We start from the raw sequence: 26213 nt of genomic DNA on the forward strand, positions 1-26213 counted from the left end.
CCTGATGTATTTCACTGAGGATTGCACACATTTTTTGATTTTACTCTTTATGGATATATTTCATTATGCCTAAGACTTTACTTATACAGTTTGTAGGAAATTAGAAATCTTAATGATTTTTTAATATTTTCAGGGAAATTGTTGCTCTTTAGGGGAGGCATAATAGAATTATGTGAATGAAAAGGAAATATTGGTTTCTTTACCCCCATGAAACTTCTCGGAGTCATGGCAATTATCAAATGAAGTTGAAACTGTAGCTAAACACTAAAGCAAATTAGTAAAAGGTATATTCAGCCCCAAGAGCATTTCACTTTTTTCTATGGTCTCACAATGGCTTAGATGACTTTTGCTCATTAATTTAATTACAACCTTCTTCCTAGGGCTTTTTGTTACTTTGCATGCCACAGGAAGTAAACTCAGGAGGTTTTGCTTATGTGGAATACATGGAGTAAGCAAGAGCTTCCAAAAGTTAGAGCAGAGCCAAGATGAAGTGGCAATACCTGTAGACTGCCCATGTTCATTTTCTCTGAGGCCGGTGAGTTGTTGCCTTCACTCCCGGTGATGAGCCTAAGGGCAGATGAATAAGTGCTGCTCAGGTATCTCAGTTGAGGTTTTCAAAGAGGTTTTCTTGGTGGCCTAACTCAGTCTTTGCTGAAACTCAGGATGGTTTTCCCAGTGATTTCAATAGCACCTATTACACAGTGCTGAAGGCTCTCAAAAAGCCCATCCATCTGCCATGAACATGGACTAAAAACCCGAGTCTGCTGCCTTTGAGAGGAGACAGCTTTCCTTGTGGCAAAGTAAATACTTGGGGTGCTGCCTCTTTCCCTCTGTTCCATATTCTTAGTTCTAGTTGGGTGTAAACACAGCCGTGGCTCTCCAGTACCAGAAAACCCCTTCAGGTCCACATTGATTTGAGAGGATTGCTCTCCGTATGTGTAGCACTCCAGAGTTGTTTCAGTTGTTCTTTGCCTTTTGAGACGAAAAGAGGTATCTGTGCTGGATCCTTGCTTAAATTCCTTTGCAACTCATTGGATTTTGCATTAAATTAAATTTCACATGCTGAGTGAGCAGCCAACCCTTATGAGCCTGGAGGAAAGAATATGCTGTTTCTGTGCATTTTAACGCGACGGTCAAGCTGGGGCTAACGCTGCCAGGCACCTCCTTCAGTGTTCACCTTTCAGCCTTTCCGTCCCCAAACCTCTATTTTTAAATGAGATGCCTGCATTTTATTACTGCTGTAAGTGGAAAACAACAGCATATGTTCTCTGCCCTCTAGAAAAGGCTTGGATTGTTTTGGTTTGAACTTTAAAATAAAGGTCATTCTTGAAGCAGGCATGAATTCGTGCATGTGTCAGCCCGAAAGGTGAAAGCTTTAGGAAGTTATGAGCAACCGCAAATGAGGCAGTTTCAAATTGCACTTGAAACTGGAACAGCTGTTGTTCAGAGCGTGACATTCAGAGTTATAATGCTAAAGATTCTATATATTCAGGGAGAACTCAAAAATAGTAGTCAGTAGTCACTGAAGCGGAGAGAAAATTGATTTGCATGGCACATGATAGAGCAGGAACAGCCTTTATGTTAATGGCACAGGGAGGAGATTGTGGGAAAGCCCAAATATCAAGGTGGGTGTAAGAAAAGTGAACAGGGAGAAGACAAAGAGACCAGGGGAGTCTAGGGGAATTTCTGAAGAAGGATTTTCCAGTGCCTCCTTGCAAGTGAAAATTAATTGTTTTGGGACTGGAATTCACAGCTCTGTCTTGCAGGGACTTAACAAGGCTGGTGGATTACCTCGCTCTGTGGTCTCAAAATGCTCTGACAGGTTCATATGTGTCAGGCAAACATTATGGTAATTTTAGCACTTTAGGGGTCTGCAGGAGTACATAAATACCACCTAAGCCATCCAGCTGAATTTAAAACTTAATTACTACCCCACTTAATAATATTCTCTCCCACCGCCACTGCTTTGGAGGATCATAGGGTTAAAAGAAATCGTTAATCTTCCTTAATGAAGCTATTTTCTATCAGGAGACAGAATGTCTTGCCCCTGTGGATTCTGAGATGGAGTTTTTGTGAGTGTTATGAATGGGGAAGTGGGGAGAGAGCGCTAGAGAAAAAGCAGTGCAGAAAAGGGGATAGGATCCAAAATGTCAGTGGTGGGAGGACCCTCTGACTCGCAGGCCCTTGATGAGTTTATCTGAAAGGAACATGATAGTCATGAAGAAAGAGGAGTGAACCCTATTAAAAACTAAGTTGTCTGTACAACAATGTTCCCACCACAACTACTAATTATTGGAATACCATCAGTTTATATATATATTTATATCCGCTTTTATGTAACTGAAACAAGAGCTCTCTTGAAACTGTGCATTTCCAGAGAAATCTAAAGCAGAATGGTGGTGGCAGACTTTGGGTCTCTGCTTTTAACTGTCAAAGTGGATCCATGTCCTCAAAGCTGCTTTTCTTGGGATTATATTGTCTTATACATGATTAAATTGCATGCAAATGTTCCAAAATCTCTGTGACCGTCCAAGTGCACATCCCTCCTTTTGCATCCATTCAGGGAAACTAAAACCTGCTCCTTAGAACAGTGCAAGGTTTAGTCCTCTCCTAGTCCATGGCTCCTGTAGTACACACTCCCTTGAGCACCATCATCTGCCTCATGCCAGGGCTGAGTGAGGAGGCTGGGATGGCTTTGTCCTTCTCTAGCTTGTCTTTGTTTGACCATCCCTTTGATGGAGATACTGAAGTGCTTTTGTTTCTCTGTTTCTTGTGTGTGTCCCTGGCTGCAGAAGATGCTGGATGAGTGCCAGGACAGGCGGAGCTGCCAGTTCCTCGTCAATAGCCGGCTCTTCGGGACAGATCCGTGCCCTGGAACTGGCAAGTACCTCATTGTGTGGTACAAGTGCAGGCCAAGTAAGTATCTCCCTATTGAATCTTCTGCTCTGTCGAGACCAAAGCATTTTCATACTTAGTACTCACCAGAGAGGCCTTCTAGGACTTCTCATTCCATTCCACCTTTATTTTCATAACCCCCCAGTGCGGAGCATTTCCCCTTTCCCCCTCACTTGCTGCCTTGCTAGGATGCTGCTGCTCCGTGTCCTTCCTCCTTGCCAGCAGCCTGAGTTGCAGATTGTTTTTCCAGGTGCCAGTGAAGGCCTTTGCCAACGCTGAGCTCATGCTGTCAGCAGTGGGTGGGCTGCTCCCACTTCTCACTTCCATATGCAGCCAGTGGGGTAGTGGGGCTTGTCCCCTCCCTGCTGGTCCCTCCAGAGGCAGTGGGAGCTCCTTGCATGGGCGAAGACTTCCTTCAGGCCTGGGAGCCTAAGGCAGGCACTGGCAATGGTGGTGTGACACGAAGCTCACCTGCCCATGCCACACCATAATCCAGCTTTTAAGTGCTCCCAGACCAGGCTGGGAAACGTTAACCTATGTCTTGCATGATTTTATTAGCTGTGTTTAAATTAAATGGGGCTGGCACCTGGATACTGGGAGTGCAGTCATGAATACTGGGACTGAGTCATGTGCAGCTTTGGCTCAGGACAATCACCACCCTCTTGGCCAGCTCCCGGTCCCAGCAGGGAAGTTAGCACAGCCTAGACACCATTCTCCACCAGTGCTTTGGAAGCAGACACAATAGTTTAGAGATAGATCAGGTTTGATGGAGGACAAACTGTGCCATTTGATGTCAGCTGGAAAACGGGATCTGTTTCTATTTGAGCATAAGTCTTATGAGGAGCATCTGAGGGAGCTGGAGGTGTTTAGCCTGGAGAAGAGGAAGCTCGGGGGGAACCTTAGCACCTCTACTACTACCTGAAAGGAGGTTGTAGTGAGGTGGAGCTCAATCTCTTCTTCCAAGTAACAAGCAACAGGAAAAGAAGAAATGGCCTCAAGTTGTGCGAGGGGAGGTTTAACGTGAGTATGAGGAAAAATTTCTTCACTGAATGGTGGTCAACCATTGGAACAGGATGCCCTGTTCCACCCTTCCTAGGGAAGTGGTGGAATCACTGTCCTTGGGCATGTTCAAAAAACGTGTAGATTTGATGCTTAGAGGCATGGTTTAGTGGTGGACTTGGCAGTACTGGGTTAATGGCTGGACCTTTCCAACCTTTATGATTCTGTGATTCTATGACCTAAAGTCTGGACAAGGCATTTCAGACCAGCCTAATCGCAAGCTTTTTAGATGTCATAACTAACATGGTTCCAGCACCACATCAGCAAAATTTCTGGGGACGAAACAAGAAAGGAAAGTTTGCACAGGGAAGAAAAACAGATCTGACTTCAGAAAAGGTTTGAAACAAAAGGAAAAACATTCAGACTCTGTCAGAAACAGCACAGAATAAGACTTTATACCCCAGCAGGTAGAGACCTGTGTTAATGCAATGAAAGGATCTGGCAAGATCTGTGAGGAATTCAAATCAAAAGTAGGTAATGAAGCACCTGCATTTGTTGTGGGATTTTTTTTGTGAGTGATTGTAATATCCCTTGTTGGGTGAGAAATGCACCTACCTCTACGAGGCAGGTGATTAACAGGGTGTTCCGGCAAGTCCTCCTGAACCTGCAGGTTTTGCATCAAAGCTCGCTTGAAAAATCTGACTATTGAGGGCTGTGCTGAACTTATGAAGGTATTTCAGGACCCATCTGGGCATAAATATTTATGGCTTGGAATTCTTTGCTAATTACAGACATACTAGAAAAGAAGCAGTTTGTATGTGTGGGGAGTAGGTAATTTTCCTGAAAGAGAGCAGGGGAAGATGCTTAAAAATATTTCCCCAAGACATTTTTCAGGCAGCTCCAACTTTGCAGGGTGAAACAGGGTAACCTGACAGAAATTATTTTCTCTTAGTGACAGGGCAAACGTTTAATCAGAACCCACTGGATTAATAACAATGTTTGAAATAAGTGAGGATTTTTTTTGCACAAAGATACCAGGACATGGTCTGCCTTTCTTTCCTTGATGATTCAAAATGGTAATTTTGAGTCTCTCAAACAGAATCTAGTTCTTTTGTGGGTTCAAGCCTTTCCACCTTTCTATAGGGAGAAGGTTAATGAGGGATCGAGGAATAATGAATCCATAGAGTGCAAAATACAGCATCATGAGAAATTTTGATGGGCTTTTTGGGTTATTGACTATTTTAGTATTGATTATGAGATTTAAATGAATATATGCTTAAGAGCTGATCCCCAAAACTGTGGTCCTATGAAGTGCTGACCTGCTCCATAAAGTCTGAGCACACACAATTGTAACCAAAGAGTACCAGAGAGTCCTTGTTGAGAACTCACTGCCTGGCACAGGTTTTGATCCATAAGTTTGTCAAAAGACAAATGTAGTTCTGTTTCTGAATTTATCTTTCTTAATAACAGACCTGACAGAAGTACTTTAATAGGAAGCTATTTAAGGTCTAAATTGTCCTCTTGGGATATCCATTTCTTTCTATTGCTTATTGAGGAAGCCTGTTGTGACCTCGCTACTGAAGTAGGTGTTTTGGTTAAGCATCTGTCTAGGTAGAACGAATGTGAATTTTCTTGCACACAGGTATTAGAGATGCTTTGGGAAGTAGCCTGCAGAGTTTGGACAGGACACTTTTAACATAAAATAAGGATACCCAGGCCCTCCCACTGCCAGTCATGCTGGAGCCTCAAAAGGCCTCTGAACAGATCTAGTTATCTAAAACGAAAGACCTTCTTGAAAGAAAGCAAAAGTGAAGTTAGTGGCATTTACTTGTACCTTTGCTGAAGAATAACGAGATGGTGCAGTCATCCCCTCCAGCCACTGTCACTGCAGTTATGTCTCTCTGACATTACATTGCATTTGAAATCTAGTGGTTTCGATGCTCACTGGCTGTGTGGGGTTCATGCACAAGGCAAGGTGCTATTTTGGTTTCTCATGGGCAGAATTTTAAGGAGATGGAGGACAGTAAATCATGCTGAAACTGAAAGACCCAGATTTTTCAAATGGTGGGGCTCTGGGGAGCAGGGCAATGGGGGATCTCTACTGCACTAACCCCTCTGGGACTGCTTTTGCTGGAAGCAGGGAAAACTCATGGAGGTGTTGTGGTTCACCTCCTCTGGAAATTACAGAAATAGTTCAGAGAAGTGCATGCTTAACTAGAAATAGTGAGAAATTCAATACCTTTTGTGGTGTTTTGGAAGTCTTATGCTAATCATGGTCCCCTCTGATCCAGTAGATGGGTCTAGGGTCTAATGGACACTCATCTTGAATGCACAGGGCTCAGATATGGACATGGAACTGCTTTTAAAAGTCAGGAGTTTGGCACTTCTGAGTATTCTCTGTGCCTGTAAATAAATAAATACACTATGTCTGTGTGTACTTTTAATTTTAAGGTATAGGATGTTTAAAGAGATCAGAAATTATCCATAAAATACTCTATTCTGTCTCAATTTGGGGCAAGTGAGATTAATTTATAGCTTCTATGTGATCTGAGGGCCAAGGTCCATTGAAAGTGTGTAGAGGCTTAGATTTTATTTTTAGTTGACATGGTGGTTTTGGCCAAAGGTTGGACTTGATGATCTTGGACTTTTCCAACCTTAATGATTCTACAATTTATTTTATTTTTCTATAGCATATATGCCTTAGTTTCTAATATACACCAACCTTTGGGAATATGCTCAAGGGCACAGCACAGGTCTCAGAAGAGCACAGCTACGGCTTGTGGTTCTAAACTTGGAGGTGCCTCTGCAAACCATCCTGCTATCTACAAACTGAGCAGTGAGCCCCCAGGAGGATCCCCCCAGGTCAAGGTGAGGATGTGTTGCTGTTGCACTCAAACCTGAAGTTGTTCTCTGCTGGTGTAGATGTATTCTACACTACATTTAGCACTGGCAGGAGTGGTTTCTAGTGGGAAGTCCAGAAATGGTCACCCTGTTTTAGAGGCTAAAAGAATTGGTGAGAGTGGTGATGGGCTGTCCCATGCCACTGGGCCTCAGTGCCAGGGAACAGGAACATTTAATTTATCAGGGCCAGTGTAGCCTGAGATTCTCACCCAAAGCACACTGAAGCCTAGGATCAAGCCTTGAACACACACAGGATTTCAGTCTCTAGGATATCTCTCAGGATCATTAAAAAATTGCACATAAATCCAATTATTTCTCAGGTAACATGCTGATTTGATTTAGACCCATTAAGTGTAATTACTGGGTAGGCTACAGGACCACATAATTAGAGGGAATTGACATACTATTTAATTGGTCTAACATGAATTCCCTCAACTGAAATCTGGATTCACCAATATTATTCAAAAAATTCAGTGTTTGTTCATCCCCCTCACTTCAGAGGCAGAGAACTGTGTAAGATCATGTGTTATTGTAAGCTAGGAAATATTTGCTCTGTGTGCCAGACTTTCTGGAGGGGCTGTGTGATCTAATCCTGGCTGGGAACAGGGTCTGTGCGGCTGCCCAAGTCATCCTGAAGAAATAACTTCAACTCTGCATCCCAGCAATACCATTGCAGCTGATTTTACTGGGGCTGGTTGCTGCTCTGGGCTATTGTACCAGCAGGGATCCCTCTGCCCCTGCACAGCTGCTCCTTACTTGTAGTGGCTTTTTGGTTGTTTGGTTATTTTTTTTGGCTTTGCTGTTTCAGAAGTGCCAATACTCCTGAACAAAATGGGGCCATAAGTGCTTGTCCTTCTCTGGAAAGGGAATATTTGGGATGAGATGTGTTGTCTGTGTGGCCATTTGCTGGCAGTGCTGTTGAGAGGAGAAGGCTCTTACTGTATTTATGTGACTTGCTCCATGAGTCCCCCACACAGTGCCCTTCTCTTGTCTCCTCCTTTGCCATTGCCATGCTGTCCTGCTGTCCTGGATGCACTGTCCCCTTCTCAGCTCTGAAGAACCTAAACTGTATCTTCCCATAATGAAATTTTCCCTTTTTTTCTGTTGGGCAGTTACTCCTTTAGCTTATGACTTCAAGGACTCTGGGAGGGATAATCTCCATCCAATGTGGTTTTTTTTAATTATTATTATTTTTATTTAATTTTAAAATGCAGTGTGAAACAGCTGGATGTGATAATTGGAAGATGGTGGGCATGAAGCCTGCCTGTGTTAATCATCCCAGTGATGTAAAAAAGTGTAAATTCAAACTTTGCTGCTCTCTCTTCTATTCACAAATGTAAGCCTAAAGCCTTTGAAGTTTCAGAAAACCTGGATTGTGACCTGGGCTCCACATGCATCTCAAATCCTTCTGTAACAATACAAAAATATATTTAGAAAAGGCACATCAAGGCTCTGAGAAATGTATCAGGGAAGGAAACGTATGGTTGTTGGCAAAGGGTGAAGTGCCAAAAGTTTGTGAGGTGATAGGAGGAGGAAAGAGGGTGAAGGAGGTCACTTTGTACTAGTTTGGAACCTTACTTTGTACTAGTTTGGAACCTGTAGCTTTGATTTATGGGAGAACTTTCAGGCTGAGAATCAACCTGGACACGTGTTTGAAGAGAACAGGCTTTCATTCTCTTTGCTACAGATCTAATTAGAATCTAAGGGACCCAGTTAATTCTCTTGAAAAGTCAAACAGTTTTTTTCAAACATAAGAATGCTCATCCTAATGTCCTTGCCAGAATCTTACTCAGGTAACAGCCCTAGGCAATTATGATTAGAAAGCAACTGAATTTAAAAGTCAATTAGGAATTAATTCCAATCAGATCACCTTCTGATGAAAATGTCGTCTTCAAATGTTATGCTCTCTATCATACAGTGATAGAGCTGTCATACTGTGCCCCAGGAGTGTCTGCCATTTTGTGAGGATGTTCAATTTTTTTTGCCAGTGGTACTTCAGAGCCTGTGTGAAGGCAGAATACCATTACTGGTGCCAGAGTTTTTCCATCTATCAAAGAACTGTGAGGAGTCATACTCTGTGTTCTGATTCCATGTCTCAGTGAATTGCTCAGATCTGCTCGTCAGACTTCAGTTGAATTGTCCGAAGAGTATGAAAAGGCTGTTTTGGAAGGACCACGTAGGCTTGCAGCCAATGCCTCTTGCTCACATTTTAATTTCCCTACAACCCATTCCTTCAGTATTGAATCTTGTGTGAACTTTGCTGTTGAGTTTGATGGGTTAAGGATTGTATCTTTTCTGTTAAATTTACTAAACATGGCATGAAAATCGTCATGTCATCACACATCCTCAGGGCTTTCATTCCCTAGACAGAATTTGCAAAGCAGTGTGAGCCAGAGCAGAGGACTATAGAAAGAACAGAGGTTTTGTAGAAATTTCAGACAAGAGCAAAGAGGGACCTAAATGTATTCCTGGTTCCTTTAACTGGTGATTGATTTTAGTGCTAGGATAGACTGGTAATTCAGTAGTCATCAACCCTTTCAGAAAAGCATTCATCTCCCTTGTCAGACAGGTTTATTGGTGGCAAGAGAAGTTCACTGTATTGTTTGCTGCATTGCTTTTTGGTGGGCCAGGCTTTCCAAGGCAGCACGATGGAATCAGGGATGTTTAATGGGTACATCCTTCTGGTCCGGCCACTGAGGCAACGGAACAAGCCTTTTGCCTCCTGCATTCATCAGCTCACTCTTGCTTATCTGTATTATTTCAAAACTGTTAAGGTGGTGCAGGGAGTGGAAATTTATAAGGGCAATAAAACCTCGGGCAGCAACTGCTGTGGTGATGAAAAGGTGTAAATAAAGGAATGTTATAAATTACAGAGGACAGATCCATCAGCCCACAACCGGGGTCAGAGAAACATTAATGCCAATGATTAATATTGTTTTAAGCTGTTGATGCACAGAGGATTTCAGGAGCTGTCAAATAGCCCTATCTCTGTAACACACTAATCACTTGACTGTCAGGAGCAGGATTAAGAGGAACATGTGATTCTATTGTAGGCAAATGCAAAGATTATTGTCTGTTTAATTATACATATGATTATAATATTAATAGATTAACTAGTGCAACACATAAAATATTATTATAGCATAATAATGTAATTATATTATACTATTATTATTATTAGCATCATTATTTCCTGCCCCCATGGAGAAGGAAACTGCTACTGACCTGGGAGAGTTAAAAAAAAAATTAAAAAAAAAAATTAAAAATTCCATTTTTTCTTTCAAACCTAATCAGTCAGCTCTGCTTGACATAACAAAGAGCCAGTGAAGACCATGATGCTTCCTACTATGAAGGTGTAAGGATTCCCTTTGCTGGGTCAGGTGTCCAGTATCCAGATGTGAACCACTGAAAAAGACAAATTCTGAAATCTGCCTAAATTGCATAAATTCTAGAGCTGTGACTTTTACAGATCCCCTTTGTCCAATGGCACTTAAGTTTTCCGTGGGGTCCTGGAAAAAAAACCAGGGATAAAAATATCTTTTTTTTTTAAGACATGAATTTTTAGAAAATGACAAGGAAGGGATAGACTACAATCTTTCAGTGCTGGGGTAGGTGAGTCAATAGCTTTGCCAGAAGGAGCTGGGAGCCTTTACCCTCATGTACTTCAGGAGATCTAGCCCATCCTTAGGCACTCTGGGCACCTGGCACACCTTTCTGTGCTGATGATGGAGGCTTTGTGGTGGCTGGTGCTTCAGGTGTTAGAAATTACCTTGGCTGCTGGTGATCTGCAACTTTTCAGAAGAGCAAGAGGTGTCCTTGGAGCAATTAATCAGAACACAAGGAAACCAAGCTTTTAAAAATGAAACCCATAAACCTAAATCTCAACACATTCCAATGTGGTAGAGGTTTGCAAGCTCTGAACAACAGATTTCAAAATTTTCTGGTGTACTGGTGAAGAACTGTGACAGGAAAAGCATATCCCAGAAACAATATGCTTATAAACCAGACTGAGATAAGGTTGACTTTTGTGAAAGGTTGGATCTCTTATATTGACTCCACAGTTTAAACCATGAGTGTAGGACTCACAGAACAGAGAAGTAAACTTACGCAGTGCTTCTGCAGGGGATGCTGTAGATGGACTTATTCAAGACAGAAAATATAGATCAATTGCTCTCCTGAAATAAACGTCTTCAAAAAAAAAAAAAAAAAAGAAACAGAGAGGTGTGAATCTTCTCTGGGATGGAGGCACGGAAATAAACTCTTTCCAATACTGTGCATTTCTGCAATATTTTTTCAATATCAATCCTGCATTTGGTTTTCAAATTAACTACACATTTTTTAAAACAGGTATCTCCTGATATTTCAAGCTCTTCATCATACTAATTGTGCATAAAGCTTTTCTCACTTACGCAGTTATTTTTCTGACTATTTAAAAGACACTGGAGGTTGTCACCTAATTGTGTCTCTGGGAGCTGAGACTTCTAAAGCATCTGTGATGAATTTTGGGCATTTGCTTACTGTATTTCTCCCAGCTACATTTTTTTTCTTCTCAGGCAAAACCATTGAGGGAATACTGTGTGTTTAATTATTTAGGACTGTAGTGAAATAGCTTTTAATTTACTAGGCCTCATGTTCACATACCATGTGTTCTAGGCAACCCAATGGATTATATGTAAAAATATCAATCAGGTATTCTTTAATGTTCCTGTGTCAGAATTATTATCACCATTGTTTTAACATTTGGAGAAGACTGTTTTAATGATATAAGACTGAATTTTCCCTTTCAGCTAGTTTAATAATAACTTTAAGCAGCATTACTCCTAATTTACACCACCACTGGAAGAGCAGAACAAAAGTGCTGTGAACAGTGGTACTAATTAAGTCTTTTTGCTTATATATTTAAGTAACTTCTAGTGCATCCTTCCCATCTTTTCATTGCAGTAACAAAAGTTGTGGCCATGCTTCCTATGTTGCCTCCTATGGTGTAGCTATTCCAGATTCCATGCTAATCGACCAGTTAGTACATCCAGGCAGGTTAACTGGTGGGACAGTGCAATAATTACAACCAGCTTTGGCATTGATTTGGCTCTCTTCTGATATTGGCTAACAGTTCTCAAAAAATGACTACATTTGTCATCTCAATGTTTCTGCTAAATTTCACTGACCTTTAGCCAGCAGGTTCTCAGGAAGCAGGACTAATAAATGGTGAGGCAGAGGCTCAGGCAGCAGAACAACAGTAAGTCACAGCTGCTTCAGAAAATCATCCCAATTTCATTAATAGAAAAAATAGGATGAGAATTAAATTTGTCTTGGGCTCCCAGGTGTTATGTTTAACTCCTGTCTCCCAGTCTAGTGCACATATTTTGATATTGTTCCCTTTTTCCTCCTTAGATAACTGTGCACCTCTGTCCAACAGGAAAGTGCAACTAGGTGCATCTGAACTCTGGAAATGAAATGTAGCAGTTAATTTGCAACACTGCCAACCTTTTCACAGGAGAATATAAAAGGACAACTACTTCAGACTAATGAAAGTGACAGTGGGGAGAGGTGCCTTTTAAACCCTGCAAATTGGATGGGTGCATCAGGAGTGTAATTTTAAAGGAATCTGACAAGGTCGTTGGCAAAGAACAATCTTCTTACTTGTCAAAAGGGTTTCAGACCTCCAAAACTTGGCACTCTTGAGTTTTCAGGGTACTTCTGAAGTTGGCAAGCTGCCTATTTGATATAACTCTGGACTGTCATCTGAGTTGTATCTTTCAGAGTTTCAGATTTGCTCCTGCAGAAGTGAGCAGTGCATGCCATCAAGGGCAGCAAACCTCAGTTTAAAAGTTAAATGAGAGCATCTTCACAAAACGTTTCTGAAGGGAAAATTGAATTGAAATAATATTAAAAGATATTTCCATGCAAATGTATGAATTTATAACACTTTCACTTTTTTATGCTCCAAATTAAAGGGATGATCTTTTTTACATCCCCTTGAAATGAGGGAATGACAAGGTAGCCCACAGTTAAATGCTTGTGGGGGAGTGAAAGGAAGGGCTGTACTCAAGGACTCTGGAGACCTTTTCTGTCCTGGAAAGGTTTCCTCTACCCAATCCTGCCTAAGGGAATGCTGACTGGATTGATATGGATTTATTCAAATCCTCATATGGAAGAAAGGTTCTCATTAGTAGCAGGTTCACATGGAGAAGAAGGAGGCTCTGGAACTCAGGAAGGGAGATGTGTGTTGTAAGTGAAATTGGACAAAACCCCAAAAAGCAAGGAGCCATAGCAATGTGCACTGGTCTAAATAGTAGGCATTTGCCACTGGGGAAAATTTCTGACCTATGTTGACTTGTCCACTGATAGGACAAGGGGCAATGGCTTTAAACTGAAAGAGGGTAGATTTAGATTATATATTAGGAAGAAATTCCTCACAGTGAGGGTTGTGAGGTCCTAGAACAGGTTGGCCAATGAAGCTGTAGATGTCCCATCTCTGTAAGTGTTCAAGGCCAGGTTGGACAGGGCTTTGAGCAACTTGGTCTAGTGGAAGGTGTCCCTGACCATGGCAGGGGGTTTGGAATGAGATCATCTTTGATGATCATCTTCCAACCCAAACCATTTTAGGATTCCATAAATCTATGATTTATATTTGGGGACTTGGAGGCCAGAATCTGATTGTATCTTCTGAAGTGCAAAAGAGGATGCAATACTCAAACAACAAATGCTTTCTTGAAATGAAAAGTAAGTAAATATGTAACACAGGAATCGAAGCATTAGGAAAAAGTTCAAAGGGGTGAACTGACTGGAAAATATACCCATCTCTCACATGATTAACTGTGTCACAGGAACAATTTCCCCAAGGAAATTGTGGAGTTTCAATCCTTGAAGGTGTTAAAAACTTGAATGGACATGGCCTGCAGCTGCCTGCTGCTCTAGCTGACTCTGGTATAAACATGGGGGTTGGCCCAGACATTGTCCAAAGGTGTTTTCTGTCCTCTGTGACTCTGTGAATTGTGGTCTGGAGTGACTACACCTGTAGTAAAGAGTTTGTACTTCCATGGTTTAGACTTGTTTTGGCTTTTCTCTCAGGCTGACACAAGAAATGGCTATATGGTGACTTTTGCACTCTAAGTATTCTGCCTAGGCATGTGCTGAAATTACCAAAATCTCACCACATGAGTTACTATCATTTTTATTATTTGGGGATGGTTTCTGGTGTCCATAAAAGTTTATTGAATTTTAACTTGTGACTAAAAAGCTGCATATTCCGGCTGTGCCACCTGGCCCACTGTGCTTCTCAGAGTGGCTGAGTGAGGAGTGGGTGGTCCCTATGCCCTTTTTCACAGACCAACACTAACCCCCATCCATGGTCATTTATCCTTTAATTAGGTGATGGTGGAATGGCTGGATATAATGAAGAATTATGAGTTTTGAGGTGAGAAATGTTCTTTGTTTTGGGTGATATGCAGCAGAACAGGTAACAAAGCTGGGATGAAGGTGAGCAAGGCAAAAATTGGGCTAAAGAGAAGTTATTGGCTAACATGGAGTTTAGTTCAGTTCTGAAGGTGTAGTCTGATTATTTTATTTATAAATAGTTATAACCTAGACAGGAAAGTTGTCTATGGGAAACAATCCTGATGTGAGAAGGAATTGGGCAAAACCATCTCTGTTTCCTACAAAATTACTTACTTTGCTCAGATCCTCAGTTCTAAGATTGAAATCCTTTAGGATTTTGTAAGGAAAACAGATTTCTCTTAACATGTATTACCAGTTCTTTGATCTGGGAAATAAGGTCAGCGATTATGCACTGATTATGTGAAGTATGCATATTTTAATTAGCAAAATTTCATAATGTTTTCCACAAGTTCTGTTCAAAAATATAATTTTATGCAAGATAGAACTCTGGCAATAATGCATTCCATCACTTTGTTAGACACAAAATCTTTTGAGGATCTTTTATCTCTAAGGTCTTGAAGAGATTGAGGCAATTGACATTTAGTTTCAAGCTTCAAATCATGATCATTCAGAAAATTGTTGTGGACCAAAAACGAAAATGTCCTTAAGACACTGGGTAATTGTATTTACTATAGGTCATTTAGGTTAATATTATTGTATGCATCCTACAATTACAATGGGTCTTCTTATTCATTTTACTGTTTGAGGGAGCCCATTTTTCTATTAGAAACATTTATATTTTTTCCCATAATTGTCCAAGCTATGTTATAATAGTGTCATATAATGACCTTTAAAAACGTGTCTAGAAAAGCCTGCAGCTGCTCCCTCCTTGGGTTCTCTCTACTCAGTTATATTTAAGTCAGTGTCTCTGAAACCAGGCAGTAATAAAAGGGATATTATCCTTAGCAAATATCTTAATCATGGTAAATCTCTGTTGCCCTACAAATGACTGCATGGGGGATTAGAGTGGAGTAAGCCATTTGCTGAATATCACTGCCACCTTTCAGAGGCCATTTAAGCGTGTTTAATTTTTCAGGGTGAAACATGAAACCCACTAATACAAATGTTTGTGTTTGGCCTGAATTATATCCAGACTGTAACAGTTAGAGCAGGCTTAGGACCAGATTGTGAGTGATCTGTAGGAGGTCAGTTCTGCTTGGGAGAGTGAGAGAGAAAAATGCACATTCGTTCCCAGTCCCAGCTCTCTTATGTCACTTGCACTGCCTCGGTTCTTTTCAATATTTATGTCAGGTTGTTATTGGTGAAGTACCAGTGAATATATGGAGGATGCTTAGCTCTGTATTTTTTTAGTATCAGTCACAGTCCTTACTGTTGTCCAGTGCCTGAGAGCCACCAGTGTCTGACTTTTGCTCACCCTGGTAGTGGCAATACTATGAAGTAGAAAATACTTTCAGAGACTTGTGTCCTCCATAGCATCACTTTCTTATCTGTTTGTTTATCCAGATTTCTATCAGGTTGCCCAGAAACACCAAGACCGTCTGCTTTCCAGTGATCAAGCTTAAAGGAACGTTTTGGGAGACTGAAGTATTACTGTGTATTTCATTCTTCCTTTTTTGAAATTCTTTTAAAGAAATCAGTGCCTCACTCTGTGCCAGACCAGGCAGCTGCAGCCTAACCAGTTTGGGCTCAGCCAGAGCCTTGGGAACTGGCAGCTCCAATAGGTGTTTCCTGGGGCAGAATTTAGTGACTCCGAGGTGACATCTGCATCAAGTGGCACAGCCCTTTTACTTCACACTGCAGTGTTCTGGGAGCACATCACCCACAAACTGCCCTTGTTCCCAAGAAGTGTACACTCAGGTTCACCTCCCCAGTCTGATTTTTGAGCCATCCATCAGGCAGCTTCCCCCATAAGCCCTGAATATGACTTCCCAGGGTGGCTACAAGACTAAGAACTGCAAATGCAAGAGGCAGTGTTTTGTTGTTCATAGAATCATAGAATGGTTTGTGTTGGAAGGGGCCTTAAAGACCATCCAGTTCCAACCTCTCTGCCATAGACAGGGACGCCTTCCACTAAACCAGGTTGCTTAAGGCCCCATCTAACCTGGCCTCGAACACTTCCAGGAATGAGGCATCCACAACTTCTCTGGGCAACCTGTTCCAGTGACTCACCACCCTCACAGTAAAGAATTTCTTCCTAATATCCAATGTAAACCTGCCCTTCTTCAGGTTCAGGCCATTCTCCCTTGTCCTATCACTCTGTGCCCTTATGAAAAGTCCCTCTCCAGCTCTCTTGTAGCTCCTTTAGGAATTGGAAGGTGCTATAAGGACAAGTTGTTAACTGTCTCATAACTGCTGGAGTGACCCTCAGTAGTGAATGCCTGTCCATCCCAGTGGGCTCAGTGCAATATTCACTGTGTTTAAATCTCAGTCAAGTTTCCAAATTACAAGCTCTGACTTTGAATGGTCAGCAGAATTTAATAAATATTCCAAAGACCTTAAATGAGTCCATAGAACATGTGGTTAAGCAATCAGTTATACTTGTTAATTGAGATATGTAGCTAATAATAACCAAACTGGAAGAGGAAATTGAGTTACTGCCTTGTAAGAAATAAGACCTTCACAGAGGACCCTCTCATTAGAGGCTTCAAAATTGCTCTTTTTTTAAAGTTAATCAACTATTTAATATTTCAACCACTTCAGCCAGTCACAAATATTCTTCTTTTCTGTAATATTGGTTTAACATTAACTATGTATAGCTTGTCCTATTGGAGAGTTTTGTGCCCTTGTGCTTTTAGTTTTAATTTGTGGTTTTTTCCTAAAATAAAAAAAGGTCTAATAGGTCTATAAAGTTCTATTATACTCTGTTAAGTTTTATAGTTTATAGCAGGCTAAAGCTTTGACTTATTTTCCCTCACAGAAGAAACAAAAATCCTATGGGAGACATTTATAGGCGAAGAGGAAACCTCTTAGTATGTTCAGTGTTGCATTCAGATGCTTTCATGTTGATTGTGGATGAAATACTTACATAGATAAGACGGTCATAGAATCATAGACTTATTTAATTTAGAAAAAAATCTCTAAGATCATGAAGTCCAACCACTAACCTGACACTGTCAAGTCCATCGCTGATTCTTCACAGCTACATGAAGTTCTTCTCTTGTTACATACTCTGAAGTTGCAGAAAGCTTTTATTTCTGATTCCTGTCACTGTTTTACATACTCAGCTGGTCATGGGTTTATTTGTATAGTTATTGCTGAGGGATGTGTGTTCTTTGCACAGTCTCTCCCATGAATGAATTAGGCCTTAATTGTGTCTTCATCTACAGCGATGGATCACAAAGTGTTTTCACATTCAATAAATATTTTAAAGCTTTGAAAGTTTCTCTGCAGTGGGAGAAAAACTAGGATCTTTCAGAGTTTCTTGCAAAAAAGTTGCAGAGTGAGAAGGAAGATTATGTACTGGAACAGGGTCTAGGATTAAGATTCTCACCTGGACTGTGAAGGTTTGGACTAGGGTTTTCACATTCCAATTGATGATCTGAACACCAGGTAATAAGCTACTTTGAGGGGGCTATTTTTTGGCTTCAAGCAGGAATTTCCAAGTTGAGTATGAGGAATAATTTTGTTCTCAGATATTTCTTTTAAATCAGCATGTTCCTGTTTTGGTGTAATACATGTTTTCTCCATGTAGTTTCTTCTGAAAAAATCTAACCTAAAGTAGAAATTAGCCCTTCTTCAAACGTGATTTAAGCTAGATGACCTCCTGAGGAGTCTTCCAGCCTAAATTCTTCTATGATTCAACTTTGGTGGAAGAATTACTTTCCATCATCAATAAGGAAAAACAATTCTTGAACCTAGAATTACACTACAGTAAAAAAATGTCACATTAAGTGTTAACTACCAGGATTTAAATACTTGAATATCAAAATATAAAGTAATTATTAGCTGGTGCTGTCAGTTACTGAATAGTTTGGTGCATATAGACTCTGTATAAGTTCTCATATATATATATATACACATGTATGTATATATATATACGTGTATATATATATATATGTATGTGTGTGTGTCTGTGTGTATGTTTGTGATACTAGACACTGAAAATCAATGCCAGAGAGAGACAAAAATCACGTCTATGCTAGGAAATGATACAGGGCCAGGGGCAGCCTCAGGCACTGGCTGATGGTTATGTGTTTGGTTGCTTGTGTGCTCTTATGGCACAATTTTGACCTGGTACAACTAGAGGCATTCAAGATGAAATGACTGATCATGCCTGGGAGGTTACCAGGGGTCACAGACCCTTCCCAATAAGCAATCTGGATGCTGTTGTGGCTACATTTATAATGGTAAATAACATAAGCAAGTGCAAGGTCACTCTATAGAAGCTGGGGAGGTTGAGGGTGTATTTCTGGCTGTGCCCTAAGTTGGCTGCAGTGTCCACAGACATGCCACTTCAGTTTTTTTAGTCTTTTTATGCCACTGCTTTTTTCTTAGTCTCTTTCTTTCACAGTTGTGGATGTCTAGCTGTAAAGTTTCAGCTCTTCAAAATAGTATTTGTTTTCATTGATGTGTTGGCAGACACACATGGGCAGGGCCTATTCTAGGTTGGGACCTCTAGAGGTTCCCATAATCCAAATAATAGAAGAGAAGGGAATGACATGCAGTTTCTTAAGCAATGATTGTCCAGTCTTCTTGAGAGATGTAAATTGAGTGACTCTTCTGTGTGTACCAACCTTACAAGAGCAAGAATGTATTTTGCATTCTTGAGCTGACCATTTTGAGAAGAATTTGGGGAGTAGCTTTTGTATATCTGTGTTTGCAACAGGCAGGAGCAGCTTCCATAATTAACCAATTTAGCATAGCTCCCATTGGATCTACCAAGGGAGAGCTGCTGTGAAAAAAAGGCTTTTAAGAATGATGGTTTGAATTTTAGCTTCTGTGATGTACAATAAATGCTTGGCACATAGAGGGCTGATATGTATGAAGTAGGTTCCTAAAGATAGGCTTTCACCTTCCCTTGCCATAGCACCATGTGGAAATCACTCAATTGCCATGCATCCTCACTTATTTGTCTGCAAAATGAAATTTTGGCTATTTAACAGAACTGACACATGCTAGGCTAAATGTGCTGATACTGTCAAGGGAGAATGTATGATGGGAAAGATCCGTGCTCCTCTAGCAAATGCAGTGCTAAGGCTGGGGTTGTGCTGGCAGCTGATGTGCACCCCTGGGCGTGCGCCCAGAATTGCTGCTGAGCTCACACCACGGGGAGGTGAGAGGGCTCCCACCCTCCCTGCTGGGTGCCCACCTCTGGATCAGCTGAGTAATTGTTTGTTTCCTTCCAGATGAATACAAGAGTAAAGTAGCCTGTGAAGATGACAAGCTGAGGCTAAGCTGTAAGAAGAGCATGGTGATAGCCATTTACTCTGCTATCTTTGGGAGGACACAAGGAGGCAGCCTGGAGTGCCCATACCAAAACCTAGGGATGCCCATGATTGGTAAGCAGGGGAATGGATGGACAGAGCATGCTAAACTGGGCAGGGTGATTTCATTTACTGTCATCATGGTAGTGCTGGCACAAAACCTGATCAGAAAATTAAGACTGGGACATTAAACCTGCCATGGTAGTGCTCCTGATGTGTGGTACCTTGGTGATACCTGGTGAGCTTCATCATGAGCACCAAACTGAGGTTCAGCTCGATGTCCCAGCCAAGTTATCAAGTCACAGGCTTTTAACAGATACATCAGATTATATGCAGGAAGGTGTTTGGGTTTCTTGTTCAATTTTCTGTCCTCTTGGTGGTTCATACACCAAACCTCTACCTATAACATGAAGGAGCATATTGTCATGTGCCATCTGCAACATTGAAACCTTGATATTGCATTTAATTTTTTACTGAAGTTAAAGCAAGGGAGCAAATTAAAAAAGCAAGTTGTTAAGTTTCATCATGTTATGGTTGGCTTACGATATCTTCAGGTAACTTCTTTACTCTTAGGCTATCATAGTCTCTTACAGTCAGGAGTGAAAGATAAATAATTGAAAAGCATTCGCTAGAACTGTCTGTTCTTGAGCCAATGTGAAATGACTTTGAATATTTTAGGCTGTGGAAGAGAGAGCAACAGTCTGCAGTACAAAATCCTGTGTTCAGCATTGCTCATGATCCTTCTCTGCAGAGCTGAGAGGGAATTAAGTGATTTCCCAAAGGAATTGCCTCCAGAGGGGGAAAGGCTTTAGTGGGAGTTGTACAGGGAAGCTTGATCTGCTGCTCTTGCCTGTGCTGGGATCTGTTCAGCTGTATGAGATCTTCGGCTTCAAGCTGCTGATTCAGTGCCCTTAAGGAGTTAAACGCTATTCAAATGGAAGCACGTGAAGTGACTCCTTGGAAAAATAATACACAGATGATGGGTATCAGTAGGAACTCACAGGTGGAATCAGGCCAGTCAGGTTATTTGTGCAGCGTGGGGAGTGCCTTAAAGTTGTGTAGCTGTGAAACCCTGAGCACCTGCAGTACAATTGAGCAGTGCAGAGTCTCCTACCCAGTCCCATGGGTGAGGTGAGTGACAGCAGAGTCAACATCCTTTAACGAGTTATCTCCCATCTCTTGAGGTGACCAATGTCCCTGGATGTGTTTCTGTTGTCCCCCAGATACCAGGGTGCAGAAACTGAAGCAGATACGTGAGGCAGGTTAGCTTAGACCACTTTCGACTGGTGTTTGGGAGGGGCTGTGCGCTGGTTTCTGTGGTGGTTGAACTGCTGAGTGAGAACTTGCCGAGTCATTAAACTGGATGGGTTTCTGAAGTAGACCCGAGCACCCCAGTCCTCTGTCCTTGCTGAGAGAGCAGGAACAGGCACGTACCTGTGGCAAGGTACCAGCACAGGGACCTGCTCTTCAGTGTCAGCATGAAGCAAAACCTTACGTGAAGCTGCAAAGTTTTACTCTTTGCCCAGATGCTAAGTCACAAAACTTGTACTGTCTGGCATATGAGTATGTGACACCAGAAAACGGGATGGGGGGCAGTGGAGCTGGGAGAACAAGCAGTGGGGTCTGACAACAGGGCTGCACGTGCCATAGCATCTCCAGCGCCTGCATGCTCTGCTGCTTTCAAAGTGGCCTTGTGAGCTCTACAAATCGGGATGTTTGCCCAAGGAAATGAGGTGTCGGATCCCAGAGTGCAGCACCCAGTCTGCTGCTGGGATGAGGCAGAACCTTCCTCCAGTGTGAGCTCTTAAATGAAACTAGTTATGAGAGCTGGCTCAGTACAAGGCACTGTAACAACAAGCCAGGGATGGGAATGCTGAGGGAGCTTTACGATAAAATCCAACATGAGGTTTTAAGCTGTGAACTGATGCTAAAAATCACTGAGATGTTGGACACGAGCAGATATTCACATGTTTGGAACTGGTGAGGTCTCAAGTATCTGTGTTAAATCAGCCTGGAGCTGAGGGGTGCCGAGGAGGGAGGTAGGTAGGTAGGTAGGTATGACACCGGCAGGCTGAATGCCCTCCAGGGATGGGGAGGAGAGATGAGGAACTCACCATGGAGCAGTGACTTCCCTGGGTCCTCCCAGACATTTGGGCACTGTGTGTGCAGGGTGAAAGACAGACTGTAGCTGTTGACACTGATGTTTCCCTGCATGCTGGAATCCTGAGTGAAGTGGGTGTGTGTGTGTGAGCTTAACTAAAAAAAAACTGTGAGTGAGCAGGTGGTCTTTTGGCTCCCCATGGCTCAGCTCTCAAATTCCAGCTACTTTTGGGAGTTGTTGTTCAGGTCTCTCCAGCACCAGCTCACAGATCCCCTCAGCATGATGCTGCCAATGCTACAGGCAGTCTCTGCTTATCACGACCTTCCCTTCATCCACCTGTGTGAACTGACCCAATGGGACAGAGCTCCAGTGATGCAGGAACACAGGAAGGTGAGTTGTGGCTGTAATTAACACACCTTTGAGCCACAGGAGAAACTGGTGTAGGATCCATCTCCAACCAAAATCAGCAAAAAGCATATTCACATCGTACTTCCCCGCAGCACACTGCAAGAAATCACAGTCCTGCCTGCAGTTACAGCAGAGAACTGAGTGGGTTGTGCTCCCAGCTGCCACCAGTAATTGTGGGAGCAGCACTCAGGGTCCTCCAACCTGTTCCAGAAGCTGTGATTCTGCCATGGGCCTGCCTTGCCCAGCAGGCAACTCTGTTCCTTCGGGAGCAGGTGGAAACATCACAATTTATAAATCAAAGCTTTTGCTAGCTAAAGAACATTTCCCTGCACGTTCCCACGTTTCCAGTGTGGGGAGGGCTGCACCATGACAGCCTTTGATCCCAGACATTCACAGCAAGCTGATCTTACAAATATGACCATATGACTCAGACTTTGTGGCAGCATCTAGTTCCTGTAAGGCAGAACTGAGATATGTTCTGTCTATGGAAGATTTATTCTGTTTGAATTTCATGGAACTGATGATTTGTGTCAAGTCTGAGCCTTGGCAAAAGGCCTTTTGCTGGCAATTAGGTCCTGGACAAGTTTGCAGTGATTATTTATATCCAGGCAAAATGAGCTATTTGATGAGTGAAGGACTCATACTTGCCCCAAAGGTGGTGAAGGTTATCTTTTCTTCCTCTCCAAATGAAAAACAGTTCAGAAAATTTGATTCCTTTTTTTTTTTTTCCTGTGGAAGAAATGCACATTTGGATTGAATTTAGAAATCTACAGCTTGTACAGGTGAGGCTTTTAAAGAACTGAGGTCTAAGATGGGGAGGAGAGATGGCCTAATAGAGCATTGCATATATAAGGTAAAAAAATAATTCAATTTGTGTCATTTCTGCTTTGAAAAACAAGACTTTGTACTCCTGTAGAAATGTTAAGGAAATAAACTCTACCAACGGTGAGTTTCCCAGATTCTCCAGAGGCATGAGAGACATCAGGTGCTCAGATGGGTCCTGAGGTATCGTGATGTTGCAGCCCTTTTAATCCAGCTATTGTTGTGCTGCTTTTGGGTGATGTAAGGTCCCCAAGTCAGACTTCACACACCATGCCATGCCATGCCAGATGCATGCTTTCTCTTTGTCTAATGTCTGTATGAATGCACTTGTCATCTGTGCAGAGAAAGCTATTGCTAAGAACTCCATCCTATCCCTGTCACATTAAAGAGAAAATCTGCAAGATCCCCTTTTAGCTGGAAACATGCTAAAACTTGTGTCTCTGACCGTAATGGGAAACACCCGCAAACAGCTGGACCCCTCCTTGAATGCCTTGGGAACTTTGAAAAGCTCCTAAAGGAATTTGACCTTATTTGTAACTCTCTTAATAAAGCCTCCACTTTGCTGCCAGCATGTGCAGAGAGCATACACAGAGCATAGGGAAGTCTCTGGGGAAAGAGCTATTTACAAGCGATGAACCATTCATTTCCCTCAGCCTAGTGAGCCCTTTGCCCCTTTTTCATGCTGTTTACAGCTGCCTCTGCCTGCATCTCTAAGTTACTTGTTTATATCAAGAGAAGCCAATTTAAAAAATGGCCTCTTCCTATGTGTATCTGAGTGAAAGGTAATGATCTAATTTGGAGGCTGAGGAGGAAGAACTTGTATGGAAAATGATTACCCTTTTTATCACTTAGTGTAGCAATATCTTTGATCATATTCAGGACACCAGACATTTTTGCATTATTTAGTTTTACAGTAGCTACCCCTCTGAACCACAGAGAGTTCAGCTGACCTCTAACACAGGATCCAGGACTGCTTCTCAAGGACCCCTATCTCTCTCCATCACATATACAAAACCCCCAAAGCAATTTAATTGCTCATCCTGGGTAGAAGGAATCCGGGCTTGGCTTTGGAGTCAGTGCAAGATCGTGGGAACTCTGGCTTCTCAGCCCAGCTCTGGGTCGTGGTGTGTGGGTTAAGCTGAGTAGTCTGCTAAGAAGTGAAATGTCCTTGTCACTTAACATACAAGTTCTCTCCTGTGCCTCTATAAAGGGAAGAAATAGATGTGTTTACAAAGCCCCGAGGAAAGTCAGATGGTCAGTGGTGCTCTCTAATTCATGGAATCTGATAATGCAAGAGCAGCAAATGAGCCAGTCCTTTAGGTACTCATTCCCTGGCATTTTTCATTCTAATGCTTCTAGTGACAGAAGGTGATCCAACCCAGTTTGTTTTGATTTCCTCCTCTTAATGCAGATGTATATGGGACTCGAAGCAGAGCCCTCATATAAATATTTATTACACCATATAAATAATGGACCCTTCTAGTTTGTTTATCTGTGATCAGATCTAGCATGTGAATAAGTATGAAATACATGCAGTAAAAAATCCATTTTATTCCATGGTACTTGTTCCTGCCAGCACAAGAGCTGGTTTTAAGAGACTGCTGCCCCTCCAGATGTGCATTTCTATCTCTTTTCTGCTTCACCATCCATGACCGTTTTCCACCCTGTTTCCATCAGTACAAGTTTGTGGCTGTGCTCTAATCTAGGTCTTAATCAAATATTTAAAAATAAAAGGCCCCCAAACTGTGGAGCTGGACTGATGAGGAGTAGTAATCTCTGGCACTGAAGGGGGAAGTAGAGGGGGACTGGGATGGCAGGAAAGGATGGGATATCCACTGAAATCTGTGGGGATCAGATAATGCCATGTAGCATGGTCGACCTTTAGCAGATTCAAGTGCTTGCAGCTGAAATGCTCTCATGCTTCATCCTGATTTCACCATATGTCCTTTAAACCAACTGTAAAGCCAGGTCTGTGGGATAAGCAGCAGGTGTAGGAGTGTCAGACCATGTTGTTCCTCTCTAAGGTGCACACCAGGCTTCCAAAGCACCCCTGCTTGTAGATGTGACTCTATATATGCTTCATTTGCATTGAGTGCAGAAACTACTTTATTATGTGTATAGCTCATGATTAAGAACATGTTTTTAGAGGCCAATCTGCTTCTATGTAGTAAAACTCACAAGTATCCAAATTTGAAGGCTAAATAAATATCAGTTGCTGTTTAATTCACATATCATACCTTATTAAATTTAAATTAAATGCAATTCTCATTTAGAATGCTGAGTTAAAGGGGGACAAAGCCTGCTTTCAGAAAGTTGTTTTTCAATTTTAGATACTTTATGTGTTTCAATTTTTGCCTCAAAACACCAGGAGGTAATTAAAATCACTTTACAGCTGTTTCTAGAAAACTCAAACTATTGTTGGATTCCATAGAGTCATAAAAATGATTTATATGAAGTTGTTTTTATATGCACACAATAGCTATTTAAAAAAAAAAAAAGGAAAGAAAATAGAAAATCCTTTCAAATGTGAATCTGGGCAAGATCTTTCCCTAAGTTCAAGTTGGTTTTAAAATGCTCTTTACAGTGAAGTGACCCCATGCAGTGATTGTAAATAAAAATTCTGAAAGTAGTGATTTAAACAGCACTAGCATTTTCTGTGATGCTATTGGTGTGACATTTGAAGAAGTAAAGCAGGCATGTGTATCAGTAGTACAACTTCTTTAGTAGCTGATTTTATAAAAGATGCCTATTGTCCAACTATTAATAAAAACAAACCCAACAACATAAGGGCAGAACTTGAAAGATTTAAATCTGCAGCATCTTAATTTATTTCCATGAATTTACTCTGAACGAAAATCAGTGTAACTTGTTCAGGACTGATAAAGTTTGTCTTAAAATAATTCAGATGTCGCTCAGGAATACTGTAACATTACTGTGATGGTTAATGCTGCACCTGAGAAACAAAGGTAACGTGAAACCTGTGAGCTTGCAGGCACGCCATGCTTTATTTTAGGAACCAAGGGCAAGAAGTGACTCGCAGGCTGTATTAGCTGGGTAATCTCTTTAAAAAATGGGCCAGTCCCACAGCTTTTGAAGTTTGGACCTTGCTTCAGCCTAAATCTAGGCACTTTTTGACTGTCTCCATATTCAGGAAAAGACTTTTGTTGGGCTGTAATGAATAGAAAGGACAAATGAACTCAAGGACTCCACAGAGCAGTAGATGAATTGAATGCACCATCCCTATCCTGTACTGAGGGAGGCTGATG

At 41.7% G+C, this 26213-nt stretch overlaps 1 protein-coding gene across 1 annotated transcript in view; it reads left to right on the forward strand.

Annotated features, from left to right (window-relative positions):
• Window positions 1-26213, forward strand: part of EVA1A (eva-1 homolog A, regulator of programmed cell death) — a 212013-nt gene that overhangs the window by 71773 nt on the left and 114027 nt on the right. The window contains exons 3-4 of the mRNA XM_039380962.1: window positions 2793-2916; window positions 19539-19691. Of these exons, the coding sequence (XP_039236896.1) occupies window positions 2793-2916; window positions 19539-19691 (277 nt within the window). The remainder of the gene's footprint in view (window positions 1-2792; window positions 2917-19538; window positions 19692-26213) is intronic.

Source organism: Pipra filicauda, unplaced genomic scaffold, assembly GCF_003945595.2.
Source record: "Pipra filicauda isolate LSUMZ 115617 unplaced genomic scaffold, ASM394559v2 scaffold209_size2725305_pilon, whole genome shotgun sequence".
NCBI classification, from domain to species: domain Eukaryota; kingdom Metazoa; phylum Chordata; class Aves; order Passeriformes; family Pipridae; genus Pipra; species Pipra filicauda.